The 24,625-nt window shown below is 44.6% G+C and overlaps 1 protein-coding gene across 2 annotated transcripts in view; it reads right to left on the bottom strand.

Annotated features, from left to right (window-relative positions):
• Nucleotides 1-24,625, bottom strand: part of LOC121531552 (zinc finger protein aebp2-like) — a 69,842-nt gene that overhangs the window by 38,023 nt on the left and 7,194 nt on the right. Inside the window, exon 5 of one of the 2 annotated variants that reach the window (XM_041836811.2) lies at nucleotides 19,833-19,975. In XM_041836811.2, the coding sequence (XP_041692745.1) occupies nucleotides 19,833-19,975 (143 nt within the window). The remainder of the gene's footprint in view (nucleotides 1-19,832; nucleotides 19,976-24,625) is intronic. The other variant, XM_041836812.2, reaches the window with a different exon arrangement.

Below are 24,625 nucleotides of genomic sequence, written 5' to 3'. Positions count from 1 at the left end.
TTTGGACCGTATAGATTAATGAGCCAAATCTGTTTTTCATCCACTTTCATATTCAAAAGGATCCACCTCCCTTGCGAATCATTCCTGACTATTTGCACATTCAGATCAACATTCTTGTTAATTAATATCATCACCTTTTGAGTTCCATTGTCCATGACAGAAAATGATTTCACCGTCCCATTCCTTTTTCCACACAACTTCATCTAAGGATGTAGAGTGAGTTTCCTGTAAACAGTAGATGTTATATTCCTTTTCTTTTCGACACATAAAGACTGATCGTCTTTTCTTATAATCTGCTTTGTTGTTTGTGTATATGGTTTTTATAATGCCGTATGTTTTTTTCCCCAGCACCGCTTTCCATCAATTTGTATAGCAGACCCTCTTGCCAAATTGAGTCAAAAGCTTTTTTGAAATCAACAAAGCATGAGAAGACTTTGCCTTTGTTTTGTTTGTTTGTCAATTAGGGTGTGCAGGGTGAATACGTGGTCTGTCATACGGTAATTTGGTAAAAAGGCAATTTAACATTTGCTCAGTACATTGTTTTCACAGAGGAAATGTATGAGTCTGCTGTTATTTCTAAAGGTTGCTGTTGACGCATATCCCACGGTAGTTATTGGGGTCAAATTTGTCTCCACTTTTGTGGATTGGGGTGATCAGTCCTTGGTTCCAAATATTTGGGAAGATGCCAGAGCTGAGGATGATATTAAACAGTTTAAGTATAGCCAATTGGAATTTGTGGTCTGTATATTTTATAATTTCATTTAGGATACCATCAACACCACAGGCCTTTTTGGGTTGGAGGTTTTGTATTTTGTCCTGTAGTTCATCTCTCTCTCTCTCTCTCTCTCTCTCTCTCTCTCTCTCTCTCTCTCTCTCTCTCTCTCTCTCTCTCTCTCTCTCTCTCTCTCTCTCTCTCTCTCTCTCTCTCTCTCTCTCTCTCTCTCTCTCTCTCTCTCCTCTCTCTCTCTCTCTCTCTCTCTCTCTCTCTCTCTCTCTCTCTCTCTCTCTCTCTCTCTCTCTCTCTCTCTCTCTCTCTCTCTCTCTCTCTCTCTCTCTCTCTCTCTCTATTGACATGGCAAGTTAAATTACTTACATTGTCAAAGTATTCATATAACAAAAATGGTGGGACCAACAGCAATAATAATAGTAGTAGTGGAAATGGGATTACCATTAACAGCAACTACAACAACAATATTAATCAGAATAACAATACATTAAAGCAATAGTAGTCGACCAGTCTCAACATGACTGAGAAGACACATTACATGGTATGAAAGCCAAAACAAAACAGGAAATATTATTGACATAACATTACACTTTTCACTGGCTGTCCCTCAGGTTGTGGTAGGAGGACACATATTTTGCTGCCAAAATTGCACATTTTGGCTTTTCACCCAATAAATATTGGATTTTTTCTTCCTCTTTTATAGTTTCAAATTATTTGTACTGAGTGATAATTTTGGCAAAGAAAGATTCTCTTAGGTCTGAATATTTGTCACAGTGTAATAGGAAATGCAGCTCTGTCTCTACCTCTCCCCGGGGGCAGAGTGAGCACAGCCTGTCCTCTCTGGGCAGCCAGGTTTGCCTGTGACGACCGGTCTCTATAGCCAGACTGTGCTCACTGAGTCTGTACCTAGTCATTGTTTTCCTCAGTTTTCTATCAGTCACAGTGGTCAGAGTCTGCCACTGTCTGTTTAGAGCCAAATAGCATTGAAGTTTACTTTGATTTTTTGTGGTGTCTTTCCAATAGGGCTGAACGATTAATTGCATTCGCGATAATATCGCGATTTGACTGAACGCGATTTTCTAATCGCAACGTGCGCGATTTGAGGTGGTCACGTGACGCGACTTTTCATGCTGTCCAGCGCAATGGCCTCTTGCTCGACGGAACAGTCAGAAACTGACACAGCTGATACTTTAATATCGAAGAGGAACAGCACGTCGGTGGTGTGGAACTATTTTGGTTTTAAAAAAGAAGATGCTGAGCAGCATCAGGTGTTGTGCAGAGCATGCCGTGCTCGATTGCTACTTCACGGGGTAACACTACAAACCTGTTTCAGCACTTAAAAAATACCACAAATCAATGCATGACAGTTGTATGACCAAAATGCCGAGCATCAGTGCGCGAGACAAGCCAAATACCTCAAGACAGGGATCACTGACAGAAATGTTCGAAAGTGTCACTCCGTATGAACGTAATTCAAAACGGCACGGAGAAATCACTCGGACAATAACCGAGTTCATAGCCAAAGATATGATGCCTCTCAGCACGGTGACCAAGCCTGGGTTCATGGCATTAATACATACGCTTGATAAACGTTACAGTATACCCTCCCGCACATACTTCAGTCAGACTGCCATACCGGAGCTGTACAAAAAGTGCAAAGAGAAAGTCGCCCGGAACTTAAAACGGTGGAGTTTTTTGCTAGCACTACTGATATGTGGTCAAGCCGCACAGCTGAGCCGTACCAGAGTCTTACAGTCCATTTTATTGATGAAGATTTCAACCTCCGAGCTCGCTGCCTACAAACTACCTACTTCCCAGACGATCACACAGGGGAAAATATTGCAGCCGGCCTGAGAGAAGGGCTTGTCAGCTGGGATCTCCACGAGGAGAATCACGTCTGCATCACGACGGACAACGCGTCGAATATGGTGCTTGATGCGCGGCTTAATGAATGAACGAGGCTCCAATGTTTTGGCCACAGATTACATCTTGCCATTGGTAAGTTATCGTGTGTGTGTGTGTGTGTGTGTGTGTGTGTGTGTGTGTGTGTGTGTGTGTGTGTGTGTGTGTGTGTGTGTGTGTGTGTGTGTGTGTGTGTGTGTGTGTGTGTGTGTGAGTGCGAGAGAGAGAGATGCGTCGATTAGTAAAGCTGAATATACAAATATATATAAATGATATTATATAAATCGGATGGGATTAAATAAATTCATACTTCCACTCCTTTTCTAATATGTAAATTCATTTTACTTGCTTATATCATATGTCTGTCTGTGGTGGAATGCCCACCTGCATTTTTTTCTTTTCTTGTTTTTGTTTTTTACATGTTTTTTTAGTGTTTATGAGAGAGAGAGAGAGAGAAAGAGAGAGAGAATTGACATGCAAATAAAGACCCTTTGAATTGAGAGAGAGAGAGAGGATGTGTTGTGGATGTGTGTATTTCAGAATTACAGCTAATTTGAGTGTGTAATAGTGAGAGCCTTGTATCAAAACTCAAATTGTGTGTAATACACTACTTTTTTATTTCTTTTAGAAAATGCACTCAAAGATGACAGAGTGTCAAGGGCAACAGCACTGTGCAGGAAGCTGGTGGGGCACTTTTCCCACAGTTGGAAGAAGAAAGCAGCCCTGACGGAGGCACAGAGAGAGCTCAAACTCCCTGAGCACAACCTCATAACGGAGTGCCCAACAAGATGGGGTTCTAAAGAAATGATGATTGCCAGAGTGCTTGAACAGGCCAAAGCCATTTCTCAGGTATTGTCTGGAGATCGATATGCACGCTCCCCTTATCCCAACCTGGCAGGATATTGACGTGTTGGAGTCGATTCACAAGGCACTGCATCCTCTACTGGAGTTTACTGATGCTCTTTCTGGAGAGGAGTATGTAAGCATCTCCTACCTCAAGCCAGTTCTCCACCTTTTTGCCACATCAGTCCTGGCTGAAGATGCTGAGGACACTGACCTGACTAAATCAATAAAACCAAAGTCCTAGCATACCTCAATAACAAATATGGAGACCCAAACATCCAGGAGCTTTTGGATGTTGCCTGTTTCCTGGACCCTAGGTTCAAAATACAGTACATCAGTACAGACAACATCCCTGCTATCAAGACTCGTCTGAAGACAGAGATAGTAGACTTGGCACAACGTACATATCATTGGGTAAATAATTATGTATTTCACAAAAACAAAAAATTCTGTAAAATCTAACTGGAAAACTAATGGCTGTTGTTTTCATCTAATAGGAGAAGAGGTCTCGTACTGAAACTGTTCAGATGCCTCAAAGTGCACAGTCCTTGGGGGAAAAAGACGAAGAGGTCTCTTGGCAGTTTTTTTCAAGACCAGTTCAGCCTCTCCTTCTTTGCCTGTAAATCTTGAAGATGTCGCAGAGGCAGAGATAAACAATTACCTGATGACTCCTACCATTGATGGAGAAGATGATCCATTGGCTTGGTGGAGGGTGCACAAGATCAGCTACCCACAGTTGTGCACCATGGCACGCAAGTATCTTTGTGTACCTGCTACAAGCGCTCCCTCAGAGCGTCTTTTTTAGCACAGGAGGGAATATTGTGACTTGCACTCGCTCATCCTTGAAGCCAGAAAAAGTCAATATTCTGGTTTTCTTAGCAAAAAACCTGTGAGCCACTGAGAACAGAACTGTTGGATAAGTATGGCTGGCAGTGCCATACTCGTAGTGAACTTTAGTCTGTGTGGTGTGTTATTGTTGTGTACTTGAGATAAGTGAGGCTCATCTATTTTATATTATAATATTCAAATCGTTTATAAAAAATAGTTTGTCTAAATTAAAAGTGCATTTCTCATTTTTTATTTATAACTTTATTTACTTTGATTTTACAAAATATTTTCAAAGCAAATTCCTTGTTTCAGTTGTGTGAAATGTTACTGACTTGGGAGCAGTAAGATACATACAATTTAAAATTATTTTTTTCTTAAGACTGTACCTTTTGCACACAGTGTTTACAAAGTTCATGCCTTTGTTTAAATTATTTAAATGCACAGTGGCAAAGCCACAGATGTTTCTGTAATGAACAGTTCAATAAAAATGTCATTTATTTCAAGTCATACATGTTTGAATTTAATTCTAACAAATAGACCCAGCCTATGGGAAAGAACATTTCACACTAAATGTATATACTATTGTGTTGGTCATATTTAAATCATTCATTATGTTTTGTAGGGGAAAAAGGATAAATAAATTAAATCGCATATTAAATCGCAATCGCAATATTGGGGGCAAAAAATCGCAATTAGATTATTTTCCAAAATCGTTCAGCCTTACTTTCCAATAGGTGATACAGTGGGGAAAAAAAGTATTTAGTCAGCCACCAATTGTGCAAGTTCTCCCACTTAAAAAGATGAGAGAGGCCTGTAATTTTCATCATAGGTACACGTCAACTATGACAGACAAATTGAGGAAAAAAATCCAGAAAATCCCATTGTAGGATTTTTAATGAATTTATTTGCAAATTATGGTGGAAAATAAGTATTTGGTCACCTACAAACAAGCAAGATTTCTGGCTCTCACAGACCTGTAACTTCTTCTTTCAGAGGCTCCTCTGTCCTCCACTCGTTACCTGTATTAATGGCACCTGTTTGAACTTGTTATCAGTATAAAATACACCTGTCCACAACCTCAAACAGTCACACTCCAAACTTCACAATGGCCAAGACCAAAAGAGCTGTCAAAGGACACCAAAAACAAAATTGTAGACCTGCACCAGGCTGGCAAGACTGAATCTGCAATAGGTAAGCAGCTTGGTTTGAAGAAATCAACTGTGGGAGCAATTATTAGGAAATGGAAGACATACAAGACCACTGATAATCTCCCTCGATCTGGGGCTCCACGCAAGATCTCACCCCCGTGGGGTCAAAAGATCACAAGAACGGTGAGCAAAAATCCCAGAACCACACGGGGGGGGACCTAGTGAATGACCTGCAGAGAGCTGGGACCAAAGTAACAAAGCCAACCATCAGTAACACACTACGCCGCCAGGGACTCAAATCCTGCAGTGCGAGACGTGTCCCCCTGCTTAAGCCAGTACATGTCCAGGCCCGTCTGAAGTGCATTTGGATGATCCAGAAGAGGATTGGGAGAATGTCATATGGTCAGATGAAACCAAAATATAACTTTTTGGTAAAAACTCAACTTCGTCATGTTTGGAGGACAAAGAATGCTGAGTTGCATCCAAAGAACACCATACCTACTGTGAAGCATGGGGTTGGAAACATCATGCTTTGGGGCTGTTTTTCTGCAAAGGGACCAGGACGACTGATCCGTGTAAAGGAAAGAATGAATGGGGCCATGTATCGTGAGATTTTGAGTGAAACCCTCCTTCCATCAGCAAGGGCATTGAAGATGAAACGTGGCTGGGTCTTTCAGCATGACAATGATCCCAAACACACCGCCCGGCAACGAAGGAGTGGCTTCGTAAAAAGCATTTCAAGGTCCTGGAGTGGCCTAGCCAGTCTCCAGATCTCAACCCCATAGAAAATCTTTGGAGGGAGTTGAAAGTCTGTGTTGCCCAGCGACAGCCCCAAAACATCACTGCTCTAGAGGAGATCTGCATGGAGGAATGGGCCAAAATACCAGCAACAGTGTGTGAAAACCTTGTGAAGACTTACAGAAAACGTTTGACCTGTGTCATTGCCAACAAAGGGTATATAACAAAGTATTGAGAAACTTTTGTTATTGACCAAATACTTATTTTCCACCATCATATGCCAATAAATTCATTAAAAATCCTACAATGTGATTTTCTGGAATTTTTTTTCTCATGTTGTCTGTCATAGTTGATGTGTACCTATGATGAAAATTACAGGCCTCTCTCATCTTTTTAAGTGGGAGAACTTGCACAATTGGTGGCTGACTAAATACTTTTTTTCCCCACTGTATATTCTTCTTTTTGCTTTGTGATGATTTTGTTGGGCCAGATTTTCTGAGTGCTGTCCTGAGGCTCTATGAGGTTGGTTTTGATTAGTGAACTGAGCCTCAGAACCAGCTGGCTGAGGGGACTCTTCTCTTGTTTCATCTCTTGACATAGTAGAGCTGTGTGATGGAATGTTTTGGGGTCACTTGTTTTTAGATGGTTGTAAAATTTGATGGCTCTTTTTTCTATTTGAATAAGGAGGGGGTATTGGCCCAATTCTGCTCTACATGCGTTATTTTGAGTTTTTCTTTGCACTTGCAATACAGTCTTGCAAAACTCTGCATGCAGTATTTCGATTGGATTTTTGTCCCATTTGGTAAATTCAGTATTAGAGAGCGGACCCCATACTTCGCTGCCATATAGAGCAATTGGTTCTATAACTGATTGGACATTTTTTAGCCAGATTCTAATTGGAATGTCGATTTTAATATTCCTTTTAATGGCATAGAATGCTCTTCTTGCTTTGTATCTCAGCTCATTCACAGCCATGTGAGTCTCTCTCTCTCTCTCAAGTCTCTCTCTCTTTCTCTAGTGTCTTTCTCTCTAGTCTCTCCCTCTCTCTCTCCAGTCTCTCTAGTCTCTCCCTCTCTCTAGTCTCTCCCTCTCTCTACTCTCTCCCTCTCTCTCTCCCTCTTTAGTCTCCTTGTGTTGTGTTTAGTTTGGATGGAGGCTCAGTCTCCCTGTGCAATGTAGTGTCTGCCTCTTAGCTAGTCCTCTCTTCTCCCAACGTCTGGCTACTGCACAGCAAGATGTGTGTGTGTGTGTGTGTGTGTGTGTGTGTGTGTGTGTGTGTGTGTGTGTGTGTACCACATGGAGTGGGGCGAGAGAGAGAGGTCCTCTTTTTTCACCCTGGTCCAAAAACAATGGCCCTGTGCTCTACACAGGCTGGGCCAATGGCCCTGTGCTCTACACAGGCTGGGCCAATGGCCCTGTGCTCTACACAGGCTGGGCCAATGGCCCTGTGCTCTACACAGGCTGGGCCAATGGCCCTGTGCTCTACACAGGCTGGGCCATGTCCTCTACAGTATGCCAGAACCCTACTGCTGAGAGTCTCTCTGCAACACACTGGCAGATGCTTCATTGCCATTTTAATTAAGTAGGCCTGGGAGTTAGTCCTTAGCCCACGATTCCTCTCTTAGCGTCATCAGGTTAATACTCATTAGCCCTGCACTGGGTCGCTCTCTTAAAAGGATAGTGCAAGATTTTGTCAATTAAAGGGGCAATGTTTCTTATTGGACAAGTTCAGGTAGTCTCTCCCTGTTTCAGTTTTATTTATTTTTTGGTGCCTAATGTTTTGCTGCAGTGTGCCCTAATGAACACAACCCTGATGCCTTATCAAACAACAGTTCTTAGTGTCCAGAGTGATAGATATAGGTTTACATCTTCCACAGCTACAGACAGAGCGGGGCAGAGAGAGAAAAAATACAGGGGAGGAAGAGAGAGCGAGACAAAGGAAGGGAAGGTGAGAGAGAGAGAGAGAGAAGGGTGAGAGAGGGGAGAGAGTGAGGAGTGTGAGAGGGGTGAGAGGGAGAGTGAGGGGAGAGTGGGACAGAGGGGTGAGAGAGGGAGTGAGTGAGGGAGAGTGAGAGAGTGAGAGGGATGAGAGGGAGAGAGGAAGAGAGGGGAGGAGTGAGAGGGAGAGAGGGGACCAGTGTGGGGGGAGAGCCAGTGAGGGCAGAGAGCCAGTGAAGGCAGATAGCCAGTGAGGGGGAGAGGGTCAGTGAGGGGGGAGAGAGTCAGTGAGGGGGGAGAGGGTCAGTGAGGGGGGATAGGGCCAGTGAGGGGGAGAGGGTCAGTGAGGGGGAGAGGGTCAGTGAGGGGGGAGAGGGTCAGTGAGGGGGGAGAGGGTCAGTGAGGGGGGAGAGGGTCAGTGAGGGGGGAGAGGGCCAGTGAGGGGGGAGAGGGCCAGTGAGGGGGGAGAGGGCCAGTGAGGGGGGAGAGGGCCAGTCAGGGGGGAGAGGGCCAGTCAGGGGGAGAGGCATGAGTGAATGAGAGGGAGAACGGGTGAGTGATGGGGAGAATGGTGAGGGGGGAGAGGGGTGAGTGAAGGAGAGGGGGGTGCCTGTCTGGTGTCAGGGGTGAAGCTGAGGATGACGCAGTTTGGCCGAATAACAAAAATATCCCATCGTAAACATCAAGGCTCACACACAGGGAACACACACGTGCACATGCACACACGCACACACATTCACACACACTCACACAGAACACACACTGAACACACACACCAGGAAGTCCACTGGACACCTTCCCAGGACTTCCACTCCTCCACCCCTCCAGCGCTACAGCCCTGCTCCTCTCCCCAGGCCAGGGTGAGTCTGGATGGCCCTTGGGGATACACACAGCCTCCCTGGCTGGCCCTCAGCTGTGGACCATAGAGGTCAGAGGTCATAGACAATGGATGGATGCTCATTTTGTAATTTGTACCCAACCGGTCAGCCCTCCTTCCCATTCCATCTGACTCTGACCTCCTCTTCACCCTCCTCCGCCTTGTTCTCTGTCTCCCTCCCAGTCTCTCCCTACTATATTCTCCCATTTACCTTCTTCCCTCTGTCTCTCCCCAATCTCTCCTTCTTGCCCAGTGGTGCACTGCACCTACTCAGAGTAGGAGGGAGGAGTGACTCCACACGCACACGTCAGACCTGTTCAGTTCTGAAAAGAGGACACTGTGGGAGGAGTGAGTGAGTGAGTGAGTGAGTGAGTGATTGAGTGAGTGTGTGTCTCCATGGCCTCAACAGCACAAAGCAGGGTTTCACCCTGGTTGGCAGCGTTGTGAGGAGAGGAGAGGCTACCTGGCACAGACCCTGGGCTCCAGAATAGAGGCTGGGGCAGACTGGGCCTGTAGCAGTGACAAGTGTCATTCCAGCTCTGCTAACAAGGAATCAATCAGGTACTGGGAAGTGATCAGGTACTGGGAAGTGATCAGGGCTGGGAAGTGATCAGGTACTGGGAACCGATCAGGTACTGGGAAGTGATCAGGTACTGGGAAGTGATCAGGTACTGGGAAGTGATCAGGGCTGGGAAGTGATCAGGTACTGGGAAGTGATCAGGTACTGGGAAGTGATCAGGGCTGGGAAGTGATCAGGTACTGGGAAGTGATCAGGTACTGGGAAGTGATCAGGGCTGGGAAGTGATCAGGTACTGGGAAGTGATCAGGTACTGGGAACCGATCAGGTACTGGGAAGCGATCAGGTACTGGGAAGTGATCAGGTACTGGGAAGTGATCAGGTACTGGGAAGTGATCAGGTACTGGGAAGTGATCAGGTACTGGGAAGTGATCAGGTACTGGGAAGTGATCAGGTACTGGGAAGTGATCAGGTACTGGGAACCGATCAGGTACTGGGAACCGATCAGGTACTGGGAAGTGATCAGGTACTGGGAAGTGATCAGGTACTGGGAAGTGATCAGGTACTGGGAACCGATCAGGTACTGGGAAGTGATCAGGTACTGGGAAGTGATCAGGTACTGGGAAGTGATCAGGTACTGGGAAGTGATCAGGTACTGGGAAGTGATCAGGTACTGGGCGATGTGGCCTAAAAATCATATCTTGTTTGTTTTTTTCTAACTTATGGGCGTTTCACGATATATACAGTGGGGAAAAAAGTATTTAGTCAGCCACCAATTGTGCAAGTTCTCCCACTTAAAAAGATGAGAGAGGCCTGTAATTTTCATCATAGGTACACGTCAACTATGACAGACAAAATGAGAAAAAAATTCCAGAAAATCACATTGTAGGATTTTTAATGAATTTATTTGCAAATTATGGTGGAAAATAAGTATTTGGTCACCTACAAACAAGCAAGATTTCTGGCTCTCACAGACCTGTAACTTCTTCTTTAAGAGGCTCCTCTGTCCTCCACTCGTTACCTGTATTAATGGCACCTGTTTGAACTGAATGCTATTCACGTGCTAGTGAATAGCCAGCTAATATTTATGCAAATATCGAGTTGAAACTGCTTGTTGTCAGAGAGGAAAAAGTGATCTCTCAACTTTGTTGCCGTGAGTGGCAGGGGGAGGGGCTTGGTGTGTGTTTAAATCAAATCAAATCGAATGTTATTTGTCACACGCGCCGAATACAACATTTTATTAGATGTTCAGGAGTCTTATGGCTTGGGGGTAGAAGCTGTTTAGAAGCCTCTTGGACCTAGATTTGGCGCTCCGGTACCGCTTGCCGTGCAGTAGCAGAGAGAACAGTCTATGACTAGGGTGGCTGGAGTCTTTGACAATTTTGATGGCCTTCCTCTGACACCGCCTGGTATAGAGGTCCTGGATGGCAGGAAGCTTGGCCCCAGTGATGTACTGGGCCGTACTCACCACCCTCTGTTACGCCTTGTGGTCGGAGGCCGAGCAGTTGCCATACCAGGCAGTGATGCAACCAGTCAGGATGCTCTCGATGGTGCAGCTGTAGAACCTTTTAAGGATCTGAGGACCCATGCCAAATCTTTTCAGTCTCCTTAGGGGGAATAGGTTTTGTCGTGCCCTCTTCACGAATGTCTTGGTGTGCTTGGACCATGTTAGTTTGTTGGTGATGTGGACACCAAGGAACTTGAAGCTCTCAACCTGCTCCACTACAGCCCCGTCGATGAGAATGGGCGGCGTGCTCGGTCCTCTTCTTTTTCCTGTAGTCCTCAATCATCTCCTTTGTCTTGGTCACGTTGAGGGAGAGGTTGTTATCCTGGCACCACACGGCCAGGTCTCTGACCTCCTCCCTATAGGCTGTCTCATCGTTGTCGGTGATCAGGCCTACCACTGTTGTGTCATCGGCAAACTTAATGATGGTGTTGGAGTCGTGCCTGTCCATGCAGTCATGAGTGAACAGGGAGTACAGGAGGGGACTGAGCACGCACCCCTGAGGGGCCCAAGTGTTGAGGATCAACGTGGTTGATGTGTTGTTACCTACCCTTACCACCTGGGGGCGGCCCGTCAGGAAGTCCAGGATCCAGTTGCAGAGGGAGGTGTTTAGTCCCAGGATCCTTAGCTTAGTGATGAGCTTTGAGGGCACTATGGTGTTGAACGCTGAGCTGTAGTCAATGAATAGCATTCTCACATAGGTGTTCCTCTTGTCCAGGTGTGAAAGGGCAGTGTGGAGCGCAATAGAGATTGCATCATCTGTGGATCTGTTGGGGCGATACGCAAATTGTGGGTCTAGGGTTTCTGGGATAATGGTGTTGATGTGAGCCATGACCAGCCTTTCAAAGCACTTCATGGCTCCAGACGTGAGTGCTACGGGTCGGTAGTCATTTAGGCAGGTTACCTTAGTGTTCTTGGGCACAGAGACTATGATGGTGAAGGAGCAGGAAGAGTGAAGGAGACCAGACAACATGAGAACAAGCCGACATAAACGCTCATAAAAAAGAGAAGAGAAAAAAAAAGAACTACACGTGATTCTTGATTCAGGCATTTGGAATATCGCGCTAAAAGATACATTTGAATTAATTAGCCCTAGAAGTGATAGAGTATTGTAATGAGAGTGTGGGAATGTGTGCAGCCCAACCCACTGATAAATAAGAAACCTATGAGATACTGCCTAGTGACATTTGGCATTCCATTGCCACTCCAACCAACCTGAAAGCAGTTTACTGAAGTGGACACAGTGCTCTCTAGTGGTGCCCCATGATATTACAGACAGTCATTCACAAAAATCACCATTTCACTCTGCACATGGACACTCACTATTCAGTCCCCGGCTATTAATACACTGCTCAAAAAAATTGAGGGAAACACTTAAACAACACAATGTAACTCCAAGTCAATCACACTTCTGTAGCTCAGCTGGTAGAGCACGGCGCTTGTAACGCCAAGGTAGTGGGTTCGATCCCCGGGACCACCCATACACAAAAAATGTATGCACGCATGACTGTAAGTCGCTTTGAATAAAAGCGTCTGCTAAATGGCATATTATATTATTATTATTATTATATAAATCAAACTGTCCACTTAGGAAGCAACACTGATTGACAATACATTTCACATGCTGTTGTGCAAATGGAATAGACAACAGGTGGACATTATAGGCAATTAGCATGACACCCCCAATAAAGGACTGGTTTTGCAGGTGGTGACCACAGACCACTTCTCAGTTCCTATGCTTCCTGGCTGATGTTTTGGTCACTTTTGAATGCTGGCGGTGCTTTCACTCTAGTGGTAGCATGAGATGGAGTCTACAACCCACACAAGTGGCTCAGGTAGTGCAGCTCATCAAGGATGGCACATCAATGCGAGCTGTGGCAAGAAGGTTTGCTGTGTCTGTCAGCGTAGTGTCCAGAGCATGGAGGCGCTACCAGGAGACAGGCCAGTACATCAGGAGACGTGGAGGAGGCCGTAGGAGGGCAACAACCCAGCAGCAGGACCGCTACCTCCGCCTTTGTGCAAGGAGGAGCAGGAGGAGCACTGCCAGAGCCCTGCAAAATGACCTCCAGCAGGCCACAAATGTGCATGTGTCTGCTCAAACGGTCAGAAACAGACTCCATGAGGGTGGTATGAGGGCCCGACGTCCACAGGTGGGGGTTGTGCTTACAGCCCAACACCGTGCAGGACGTTTGGCATTTGCCAGAGAACACCAAGATTGGCAAATTCGCCACTGGCGCCCTGTGCTCTTCACAGATGAAAGCAGGTTCACACTAAGCACATGTGACAGACGTGACAGAGTCTGGAGACACCGTGGAGAACGTTCTGCTGCCTGCAACATCCTCCAGCATGACCGGTTTGGCGGTGGGTCAGTCATGGTGTGGGGTGGCATTTCTTTGGGGGGCCTCCATGTGCTCGCCAGAGGTAGCCTGACTGCCATTAGGTCCCGAGATGAGATCCTCAGACCCCTTGTGAGACCATATGCTGGTGCAGTTGGCCCTGGGTTCCTCCTAATGCAAGACAATGCAAACCTCATGTGGCTGGAGTGTGTCAGCAGTTCCTGCAAGAGGAAGGCATTGATGCTATGGACTGGCCCGCCCGTTCCCCATACCGGAATCCAATTGAGCACATCTGGGACATCATGTCTCGCTCCATCCACCAACGCCACGTTGGACCACAGACTGTCCAGGAGTTGGCGGATGCTTTAGTCCAGGTCTGGGAGGAGATCCCTCAGGAGACCATCCGCCACCTCATCAGGAGCATGCACAGGCGTTGTAGGGAGGTCATACAGGCACGTGGAGGCCACACACACTACTGAGCCTCATTTTGACTTGTTTTAAGGACATTCCATCAAAGTTGGATCAGCCTGTAGTGTGGTTTTCCACTTTTAATTTTGAGGGTGACTCCAAATCCAGACCTCCATGGGTTGATACATTTGATTTCCATTGATAATTTTTGTGTGATTTTGTTGTCAGCACATTCAACTATGTAAAGTTGATTATTTCATTCATTCAGATCTAGGATGTGTTATTTTAGTGTTCCCGTTATTTTTTTTTGAGCAGTGTACATGGCTGAAAAAATATTCACCACACAAGCTGAGAAAGTGTTACATGCTGACCAGACGGCGAGCGTTGCAAAATATATTCAATCATTTCACCGACACTGCTCGCGTGCGCCAACAGGCGTCTGCGTTGCCAGGCGCTAAAATAGAACTTGGTTCTATTTGTGACGCTTGACGTGCTGCGAGTCCCGCCTCTCCCATCTCCTCATTGGTTTTTAGGAGCATTTACCCAAGTGGGTGATTGAAAGATGAACGAGGTCCACACTCCTGTTCAGTTGGTGGTGGTAATGCTCCTTAAAGTTGGTTGCCAACCGCCATATAAAGTCCAAAGAAGAAGAAGAACAAATGAGGAGAAATGTATCAAAGAAAACAAACTAGGTTTCCACTTTTTATCTGTGGATTAATTGTCAGAGTAGAGAACACACAATTTTATATGACTCAAAATTCTACAAAGATCTAAAAAAAAGGACCATCTGCACTTCAGGTAATATCAAATAACACAATGTTTTGTTATTTTCCAGGACAAATTAGCAAGCAACAGCAAGCTAGTTAAATATCCATGAATGTTTCATGTGTGTTTTCGACCTGTCCCCAAATGAACATAGTTGGTTCACAGTTGGTTTTGGTATTGGTGGGGATAGACAAAATCAACATGCGCACGATGGCAGAAGCACGTGTGAAGCCAGTCTGGTCTGGCTGCATGATAGCCAGCAAAAGAAAAAGAGCCCTTTCCCTTATATACTATACTATACTATACTATACTATACTATACTATACTATACTGCACTACATTCAAACAGAGCCCTAGGGGTATGTAGGACATCGGGTGCCATTTGGGAAGCAGCACTTGTCCCCCCGGTGGTATTAATGTGCTAATGCAGTTAGAAACTTATAACACATCATAGAAACAACAACTGTCTAACACCAAAACAGGCCCATTGTCTCTTCCGTCTACCCGCCTAGGGGCATTCACAAGGTTCACTGCAAGTGCATTGAGAAAATCTTCAGTGAGACTACAGACAATATTCACGAAAACACCCCCCTCGGTTTCGAAGTGAGAAAGACTGATCCAAAAAACAGCACAGAGGGATGTGAAAAACACGTTCAGGATGAGAGAATCTCTGAATCCCCAAATCAACCCCTTGACCCTAATACATAAGCACCTGTGGAGACTCAGAGGATTGGGTAAAGCAATATGGTGGTAGCTCCATATTGTCCTCTGATGGGCTAAAGTGGAATTGTTACTATATGTGACCCATTTCAAGAAGCTAGGCGTATGTCACACGTCATTACTTCACAGGAGAGACATTTGAATGTTTTTTTTTTTATTAATTATTTTTTAAATAAAAAATGTGTTTGGCAGAAATGCCTTCTGGAACATGTGAACTTTCATGTGCTTTAATAACAAAACTTGTAGGGTCCTCCCGAGTGGCGCAGCGGTCGCAGTGCTTGAGGCGTCCCTACAGACCCGGGTTCGATCCCAGGCTATGTCACAGCCGGCCGTGACCGGGAGACCCATGAGGCGGCGCACAATTGGCCCAGCGTGGTCTGGGAAGGTGTTTCATCCGACACATTGGTGCGGCTGGCTTCTGGGTTAAGCAAGCAGTGTGTCAAGAAGCAGTGCGGCTTGGCAGGGTTGTGTTTCAGAGGACGCATGGCTCTCGACCTTCATCTCTCCTGAGTCCGTACGGGAGTTGCAGCGATGGGACTGTAACTACCGATTGGGGTAAAAGAAGAAGGAGAAAAAAAAACGTGTATGCCATCTGTAAATACGAATAAAATTGTTAATGACGAGCCTAGTTTGTTTAGCCACGGAAAAAGACAGGAACCTTCCCGCTAGCCATGATTGGCTGAGATAATGGATGTGCTGGACATGCCGAGAGATGAGTTTGGATTGGTCTGCCACGTAGCCCGCTTCTGTCTATAATGTGAGCTGCTTAGTGTGTGAAGATAATCCTTTCTACCTCTGCTTTTTTGAAAGACATATCGTTAGCCATGGACTGCTCTCAACAACATTGCTGCCCTGAATTTTAGCAGGCGCTATAGTCAAAAATCAGTGGGAAAAAGATGTGATGACTACTACTATGGTCAGTGTGAACTGGAGTGACTTGACACAACGCAGGCCAAACAAGCTGTAATTACAAAAAAAAAAAAAAGAGTTAAAGGGGTAGCAGTCTGCCTTGAAGCGTTCAGCCATGTACACGGGTAAGAGTCTTTCTACATTTTCTGATATTATACGTTTTCTAGGTTTGTCAGAAAGTCGTTTTCACTGCAAGTTAAAGCATACTGTTAGGTAATTGGACTGAAAAGAGTTGTGAGAAAATGGTGCTATGGTTTGAGAACTGTAATACTGGTGGTTGTTGTTTCTGCACAAACAGTGGGGAGAACAAGTATTTGATACACTGCCGATTTTGCAGGTTTTCCTACTTACAAAGCATGTAGAGGTCTGTAATGTTTATCATAGGTACACTTCAACTGTGATAGACGGAATCTAAAACAAAAATCCAGAAAATCACATTGTATGATTTTTAAGTAATTAATTTGCATTTGTATTGCATGACATAAGTATTTGATCACCTACCAACCAGTAAGAATTCCGGCTCTCACAGACCTGTTAGTTTTTCTTTAAGAAGCCCTCCTGTTCTCCACTCATTACCTGTTAACTGCACCTGTTTGAACTCGTTACCTGTATAAAAGACACCTGTCCACACACTCAATCAAACAGACTCCAACCTCTCCACAATGGCCAAGACCAGAGAGCTGTGTAAGGACATCAGGGATAAAATGGTAGACCTGCACAAGGCTGGGATGGGCTACAGGACAATAGGCAAGCAGCTTGGTGAGAAGGCAACAACTGTTGGCGCAATTATTAGAAAATGGAAGAAGTTCAAGATGACGGTCAATCACCCTCGGTCTGGGGCTCCATGCAAGATCTCACCTTGTGGGGCATCAATGATCATGAGGAAGGTGTGGGATCAGCCCAGAACTACACGGCAGGACCTGGTCAATGACCTGAAGAGATCTGGGACCACAGTCTCAAAGAAAACCATTAGTAACACACTACGCCGTCATGGATTAAAATCCTGCAGCGCACGCAAAGGTCCCCCCTGCTCAAGCCAGCGCATGTCCAGGCCCGTCTGAAGTTTGCCAATGACCATCTGGATGATCCAGAGGAGGAATGGGAGAAGGTAATGTGGTCTGATGAGACGAAAATATAGCTTTTTGGTCTAAACTCCACTCGCCATGTTTGGAGGAAGAAGAAGGATGAGTACAACCCCAAGAACACCATCCCAACCGTGAAGCATGGAGGTGGAAACATCATTCTTTGGGGATGCTTTTCTGCAAAGGGGACAGGACGACTGCACCGTATTGAGGGGAGGATGGATGGGGCCATGTATCGCGAGATCTTGGCCAACAACCTCCTTCCCTCAGTAAGAGCATTGAAGATGGGTTGTGGCTGGGTCTTCCAACATGACAACAACTCGAAACACACAGCCAGGGCAACTAAGGAGTGGCTCCGTAAGAAGCATCTCAAGGTCCTGGAGTGGCCTAGCCAGTCTCCAGACCTGAACACAATAGAAAATCTTTGGAGGGAGCTGAAAGTCCATATTGCCCAGCGACAGCCCCGAAACCTGAAGGATCTGGAGAAGGTCTGTATGGAGGAGTGGGCCAAAATCCCTGCTGCAGTGTGTGCAAACCTGGTCAAGACCTACAGGAAACGTATGATCTCTGTAATTGCAAACAAAGGTTTCTGTACCAAATATTAAGTTCTGCTTTTCTGATGTATCAAATACTTATGTCATGCAATAAAATGCAAATGAATTACTTAAAAATCATTTTTGTTTTAGATTCCGTCTCTCACAGTTGAAGTGTACCTATGATAAAAAATTACAGACCTCTACATGCTTTGTAAGTAGGAAAACCTGCAAATTCTGCAGTGTATCAAATACTTGTTCTCCCCACTGTACTTGGATATCCTGCAATAATTGGCTGTTGAGACTGTTCTGTTATAAAAATTAAAAAAAAGGAAATTCACTACAAAGCTTTATTCATTAGCTTGCTGGCTCACTAGCTAACGTTACATGTATGATCTGTGTAGTAATATTATTCGTATCTCAGAAATCCATTTGCATTGCTAGCTTTAGCTTAATGTTATAGCCTAATGTTAGCTAGCTAGCTAACATTGAACCTACAGTAGTTGGTTAGCTTTAGCTACCTGCATGCATGGTAACTAGCTATGACAATCAGTTTGTACTGCTAGTAGTATGGATTGGGAATTATGGTTAATTGAAAACAGAAGACAAACAGAAGACCACTTCCCCAGATGATTACATGACCCATGAAGTTAGCCAGGTGTGTCTGGCGGTGATTACGGACATCTTTTGTATTTAATGAACATGTGTACTTGTCTAGACAATCGTGATCCATCCACTTAGCTAGATGTGGCTGGGGGCTGGTTACAGCATTTCTTGACCCATCAATTTAGACAAATGTGTCTGGGTAAGAATAATCTAATAATTATAAAATATTTGTAAAATATTTTAATCTGGACACTTTCTATTTTTTATTTTTAGTTTCTGTTTTTTTTACCCCTTTTCCTCCCCAATTTCGTGATATCCAATTGGTAGTTACAGTCTTGTTCCATCGCTGCAACGCCCGTACGGACTCGGGAGAGGCGAAGGTCGAGAGCCGTGTGTCCTCCGAAACACAACCCAGCCGAGCAGCACTGCTTCTTGACACAATGCCCGCTTAACCCGGAAGCCAGCCGTACCAATGTGTCGGAGGAAACACCGTACGCCTGGCGACCGTGTCAGCGTGCACTGCGCCCGGCCCGCCTCAAGAGTCGCTAGTGCGCAATGGGACAAGAATATCCTTACCAGCCAAACCCTCCCCTAACCTGGACGACACTGGGCCAATTGTGCACCGCCCCCATGGGTCTCCCGGTCGCGGCCGGCTACGACAGAGCCTGGACTCGAACTAGGATCTCTAGTGGAATTAGACCACTGTGCCACTCGAGAGGCCCATATCTGGACACTTTCTATTTTTGATATTGCTACTATGCAAATATGCAAGTAACCATTTCACTGTACCATTTACGCCTTCTGTATCCTGTGCATGTGCCAAATAAACTTTGATTTTATTTGATATAGTGTGTGTTTACCAGAGACGGTAATGAGAACAACAACATGACCTGCACCAAAGTCATATTAGGATATAAGCCAAGGACTAGATCAGGTGTATTTTTGCTACTACTTTCACCACTTTTAGTCTTGAAATCTTTGTTTGTTTACTAGTCTCCCTCCCTCTCTTTAGCACATGGCCTCACGTGTAAATCCTTAAAGAGATGGGTGGGGCTAAGGCTTAAGAGAGTGTGAACGATGCTGAATGTGTGTAAACAAAGAAGAGCTCTCCAGTAGGTGTACCAAAACATTCAAGGGCCATTTTCTGAAAAGTGGGGTTACAAGTTTATCAACTTTCAAAGCAGATTTACTTTCCCATTGTTCCTCAACTGTAGTGTATGATATACAAATTTCTAACTCTGAGTCTCTATTTTTATCCAATGTAAAAAACACATTTGCTACATCGGACCGAATCCAGGTGGTGGGTCACATAATACTAACATCTATCCAATCCTCTCAGATCTCCAAGGTGCCAAGGGGCTAGGGCTTGATTTGAGATTCATAGATCTACTAGGCCTTGTGGCCAGGATTGTTGTTGCAGGACCCCAAGTGTTTTTAAGTAGTTTACTAACCGTGCTATGAAACACCACACTGTGTCCGTTGCCGGTGCTCTCCATGTGTGTGGCCAAGTTGAGGCAGATGGCCCGGTGTCTGATGGCGTCCATGGTCTGGGCGTCAAAGAAATCATGAGGTCTCGCTGGTGGAAGAGGAGACACTGGGATGAGAGCAGAGAGAGTCTGGGATGAGAGGTGAGGATATACATGTAACCAGTGAGACAGCAGTGAGACCAGACCAGCACCAACACCACTGTCTCCTCGTGGAGATGATCAGTATGACAACAGAGTGAAATGATACAGCTTTTTAAAAAGGTTCATTGTTTCTTTATTACTGCATTACTACTACATTAGCTATGAGCAGAACATATTATTCAAGAGAACAGGGTTAGAGTTGAAAGAATGTGTTGCCTGGCTGGCTGAAAATCAATCCAGGGTATTTTCACGTCAAAATATATTTAGAAAAGTGCTGTCTGTCCTACTCCCAGACTTCCCTTTCTCCTGACAAAGAGCCAGACAACATCCTTACTTCCTCCCGAGTGCTGTCACAAGTGAGAAGTAATATTTTGAGGGTTGGAACCAAAATTATTTTCCAATCGTTCCGTTCCGAACAGAACCCCTATTTTCTTCGTTCCGTTCAAGTGTTCCGACCAGCATAATAAAAGTTACCTGAACGTGTTTTCTAGCTGAGGTGAAACACCCCAGCTGACAGTTTGCAGTTGTTCTGTGAAACGCTGAGCACTTCACATACCCAAAGAAACTAACTGTCAGACTGTGTTTCTCTGTGTGTGTGTGGTCCAATTCTAATCTATCTTTACAGAGGACCAAATGCGTTATGAGGCTAAAACATTGTGTAGAGTATGTGACTGCAAATGGGTCCTGGACTTCCTGACGGGCCGCCCCCAGGTGGTGAAGGTAGGCTACAACACCTCCACTACGCTGATCCTCAACACAGGGGCCCCACAGGGGTGCATGCTCAGCCCCCTCCTGTACTCCCTGTTTACCCATGACTACGTGGCCAGGCACGCCTCCAACTCAATCATCAAGTTAGCAGACGACACAACAGTAGTAGGCCTGATTACCAACAATGATGAGACCGCCTACAGGGAGGAGGTGAGGGCCCTGGCAGAGTGGGGCCAGAAAAATAACTCTCTCTCAACGTCAACAAAATGAAGGAGCTGATCGTGGACTTCAGGAAATAGCAGAGGGAGCACACACCTATCCACATCGACGGGACCGCAGTGGAGAAGGTGGAAAGCTTCAAGTTCCTCGGCATACACATCACTGACAATCTGAAATGGTCCACCCACACAGACAGTGTGGTGAAGAAGGCGCAACAGCGCCTCTTCAACCTCAGGAGGCTGAAGAAATTCAGCTTGGCACCTAAAACCCTCACAAACTTTTACAGATGCACAATTGAGAGCATAACACATATGGAATCATGTAGTAACCAAAAAAGTGTTAAAATATATTTTGATTTGTTTATATTTGAGATTCTTCAAAGTAGCCACCCTTTGCCTTGATGACAGCTTTGCACACTCTTGGCATTCTCTCAACCAGCTTCATGAGGTAGTCACCTGGAATGAACTTCAATTAACTTGTTAAAAGTTAATTTGTGGAATTTCTTTCCTTTTTATTTTTTTATTTTTATTTCACCTTTATTTAACCAGGTAAGCCAGCCAGTTCCTTCTTAATGCGTTTGAGCCAATCAGTTGTGTTGTGACAAGATAGGGGTGGTATACAGAAGATAACCCTATTTGGTAAAAGACCAAGTCCATATTATGGCAAGAACAGCTCAAATAAGAGAAACGACAGTCCATCATTACTTTAAGAAATGAAGGTTAGTCAATCCGGAAAATGTCAAGAACTTTGAAAGTTTCTTCAAGTGCAGTCGCAAAAACCATCAAGCGCTATGATGAAACTGGCTCTCATGAGGACCGCCACAGGAAAGGAAGACCCAGGGTTACCTCTGCTGCAGAGGATAAGTTTATTAGAGTTACTCAGATTGCAGCCCAAATAAATGATTCACAGAGTTCAAGTAACAGACACATCTCAACATCAACTATTCAGAGGAGACTGCGTGAATCAGGCCTTCATGGTCGAATTGCTGCAAAGAAACCACTACTAAAGGACACCAATAAGAAGAAGAGACTTGCTTGGGCCAAAAAAATTTGAGATTTTTGGTTCCAACCGCCGTGAAGCATGGACGCAGAGTAGGTGAACGGATGATCTCCACACATGTGGTTCCCACCGTGAAGCATGGAGGAGGAGGTGTGATGGTGTGGGGGCGCTTTGCTGGTGACACTGTAGGTGATTTATTTAGAATTCAAGGCATACTTAACCAGCATGGCTACCACAGCATTCTGCAGAGATATGCCATCCCATCTGGTTTGCACTTAGTGGGACTATCATTTGTTTTTCAACAGGACAATGACCCAACACACCTCCAGGCTGTGTAAGGGCTATTTGACCAAGAAGGAGAGTGATGGAGTGCTGCATCAGATGACCTGGCCTCCACAATTACCCGACCTCAACCCAATTGAGATGGTTTGGGATGAGTCGGACGGCAGAGTGAAGGAAAAACAGCCAACAAGTGCTCAGGATATGTGGGAACTCCTTCAACACTGTTGGAAAAGCATTCCAGGTGAAGCTGGTTGAGAGAATGCCAAGTGTGTGCAAAGCTGTCATCAAGGCAAAGGGTGGCTACATTGAAGAATCTCAAATATAAAATATATTGAGTCGTTTAACACTTTTTTGGTTACTACATGATTCCATCTGTTATTTCATAGTTTTGATGTCTTCACTATTATTATACAATGTAGAAAATAGTAAAAAAATAAAGAAAAACGATTGAATGAGTAGGAATGAGTAGGGGTGTCAAACTTTTGATTGGTACTGTATATATGAGTCATACTAAGACAAAATAAACGTCACACAGTGTGTAAATATTACCCGGTACTCCCTGTATATAGCCATGTTATTACCTGGTACTCCCTGTATATAGCCATGTTATTACCCGGTACTCCCAGTATATAGCCATGTTATTACCCGGTACTCCCTGTATATAGCCATGTTATTACCCGGTACTCCCTGTATATAGCCATGTTATTACCCGGTACTCCCAGTATATAGCCATGTTATTACCCGGTACTCCCTGTATATAGCCATGTTATGACACGGTACTCCCAGTATATAGCCATGTTATTACCCGGTACTCCCTGTATATAGCCATGTTATTACCCGGTACTCCCTGTATATAGCCATGTTATTACCCGGTACTCCCAGTATATAGCCATGTTATTACCCGGTACTCCCTGTATATAGCCATGTTATTACCCGCTACTCCCTGTATATAGCCATGTTATTACCCGCTACTCCCTGCATATAGCCATGTTATTACCCGGTACTTCCTGTATATAGCCATGTTATTACCCGGTACTCCCTGTATATAGCCATGTTATTACCCGGTACTCCCTGTATATAGCCATGTTATTACCCGGTACTCCCAGTATATAGCCATGTTATTACCTGGTACTTCCTGTATATAGCCATGTTATTACCCGGTACTTCCTGTATATAGCCATGTTATTACCCGGTACTTCCTGTATATAGCCATGTTATTACCCGCTACTCCCTGTATATAGCCATGTTATTACCCGGTACTCCCTGTATATAGCCATGTTATTACCCGCTACTCCCTGTATATAGCCATATTATTACCCGGTACTTCCTGTATATAGCCATGTTATTACCCGGTACTTCCTGTATATAGCCATGTTATTACCCGGTACTTCCTGTATATAGCCATGTTATTACCCGGTACTTCCTGTATATAGCCATGTTATTACCCGGTACTCCCTGTATATAGCCATGTTATTACCCGGTACTTCCTGTATATAGCCATGTTATTACCCGGTACTTCCTGTATATAGCCATGTTATTACACGGTACTCCCTGTATATAGCCATGTTATTACCCGGTACTTCCTGTATATAGCCATGTTATTACCCGCTACTCCCTGTATATAGCCATGTTATTACCCGGTACTTCCTGTATATAGCCATGTTATTACCCGGTACTTCCTGTATATAGCCATGTTATTACCCGGTACTTCCTGTATATAGCCATGTTATTACCCGGTACTCCCTGTATATAGCCATGTTATTACCCGGTACTCCCTGTATATAGCCATGTTATTACCCGGTACTTCCTGTATATAGCCATGTTATTACCCGGTACTTCCTGTATATAGCCATGTTATTACCCGGTACTCCCTGTATATAGCCATGTTATTACCCGGTACTTCCTGTATATAGCCATGTTATTACCCAGTACTTCCTGTATATAGCCATGTTATTACCCAGTACTTCCTGTATATAGCCATGTTATTACCCAGTACTTCCTGTATATAGCCATGTTATTACCCAGTACTTCCTGTATATAGCCATGTTATTACCCGGTACTCCCTGTATATAGCCATGTTATTACCCAGTACTTCCTGTATATAGCCATGTTATTACCCAGTACTTCCTGTATATAGCCATGTTATTACCCAGTACTTCCTGTATATAGCCATGTTATTACCCAGTACTTCCTGTATATAGCCATGTTATTTTGACTCGTTATTGTTATTGTTCCTCGTTTCAGTATTTCTATATCTTTAACTCTGCATTGTTGAAAAAAGACCTGTTAGTAAGCATTTCACTGTTAGTCTACACCTGTTGTTTACGAAGCATGTAATAATAATAATATAATAATAATGTGACAAATACAATTTGATAGGATTTTTCACACATACACAGCACTGTAGT

This window comes from Coregonus clupeaformis, chromosome 19 (assembly GCF_020615455.1).
Source record: "Coregonus clupeaformis isolate EN_2021a chromosome 19, ASM2061545v1, whole genome shotgun sequence".
NCBI classification, from domain to species: Eukaryota; Metazoa; Chordata; class Actinopteri; order Salmoniformes; family Salmonidae; genus Coregonus; species Coregonus clupeaformis.
The sequence above is the reverse complement of the archived record's forward strand: the minus strand, read 5'-3'. Positions and strand labels throughout refer to the sequence as shown.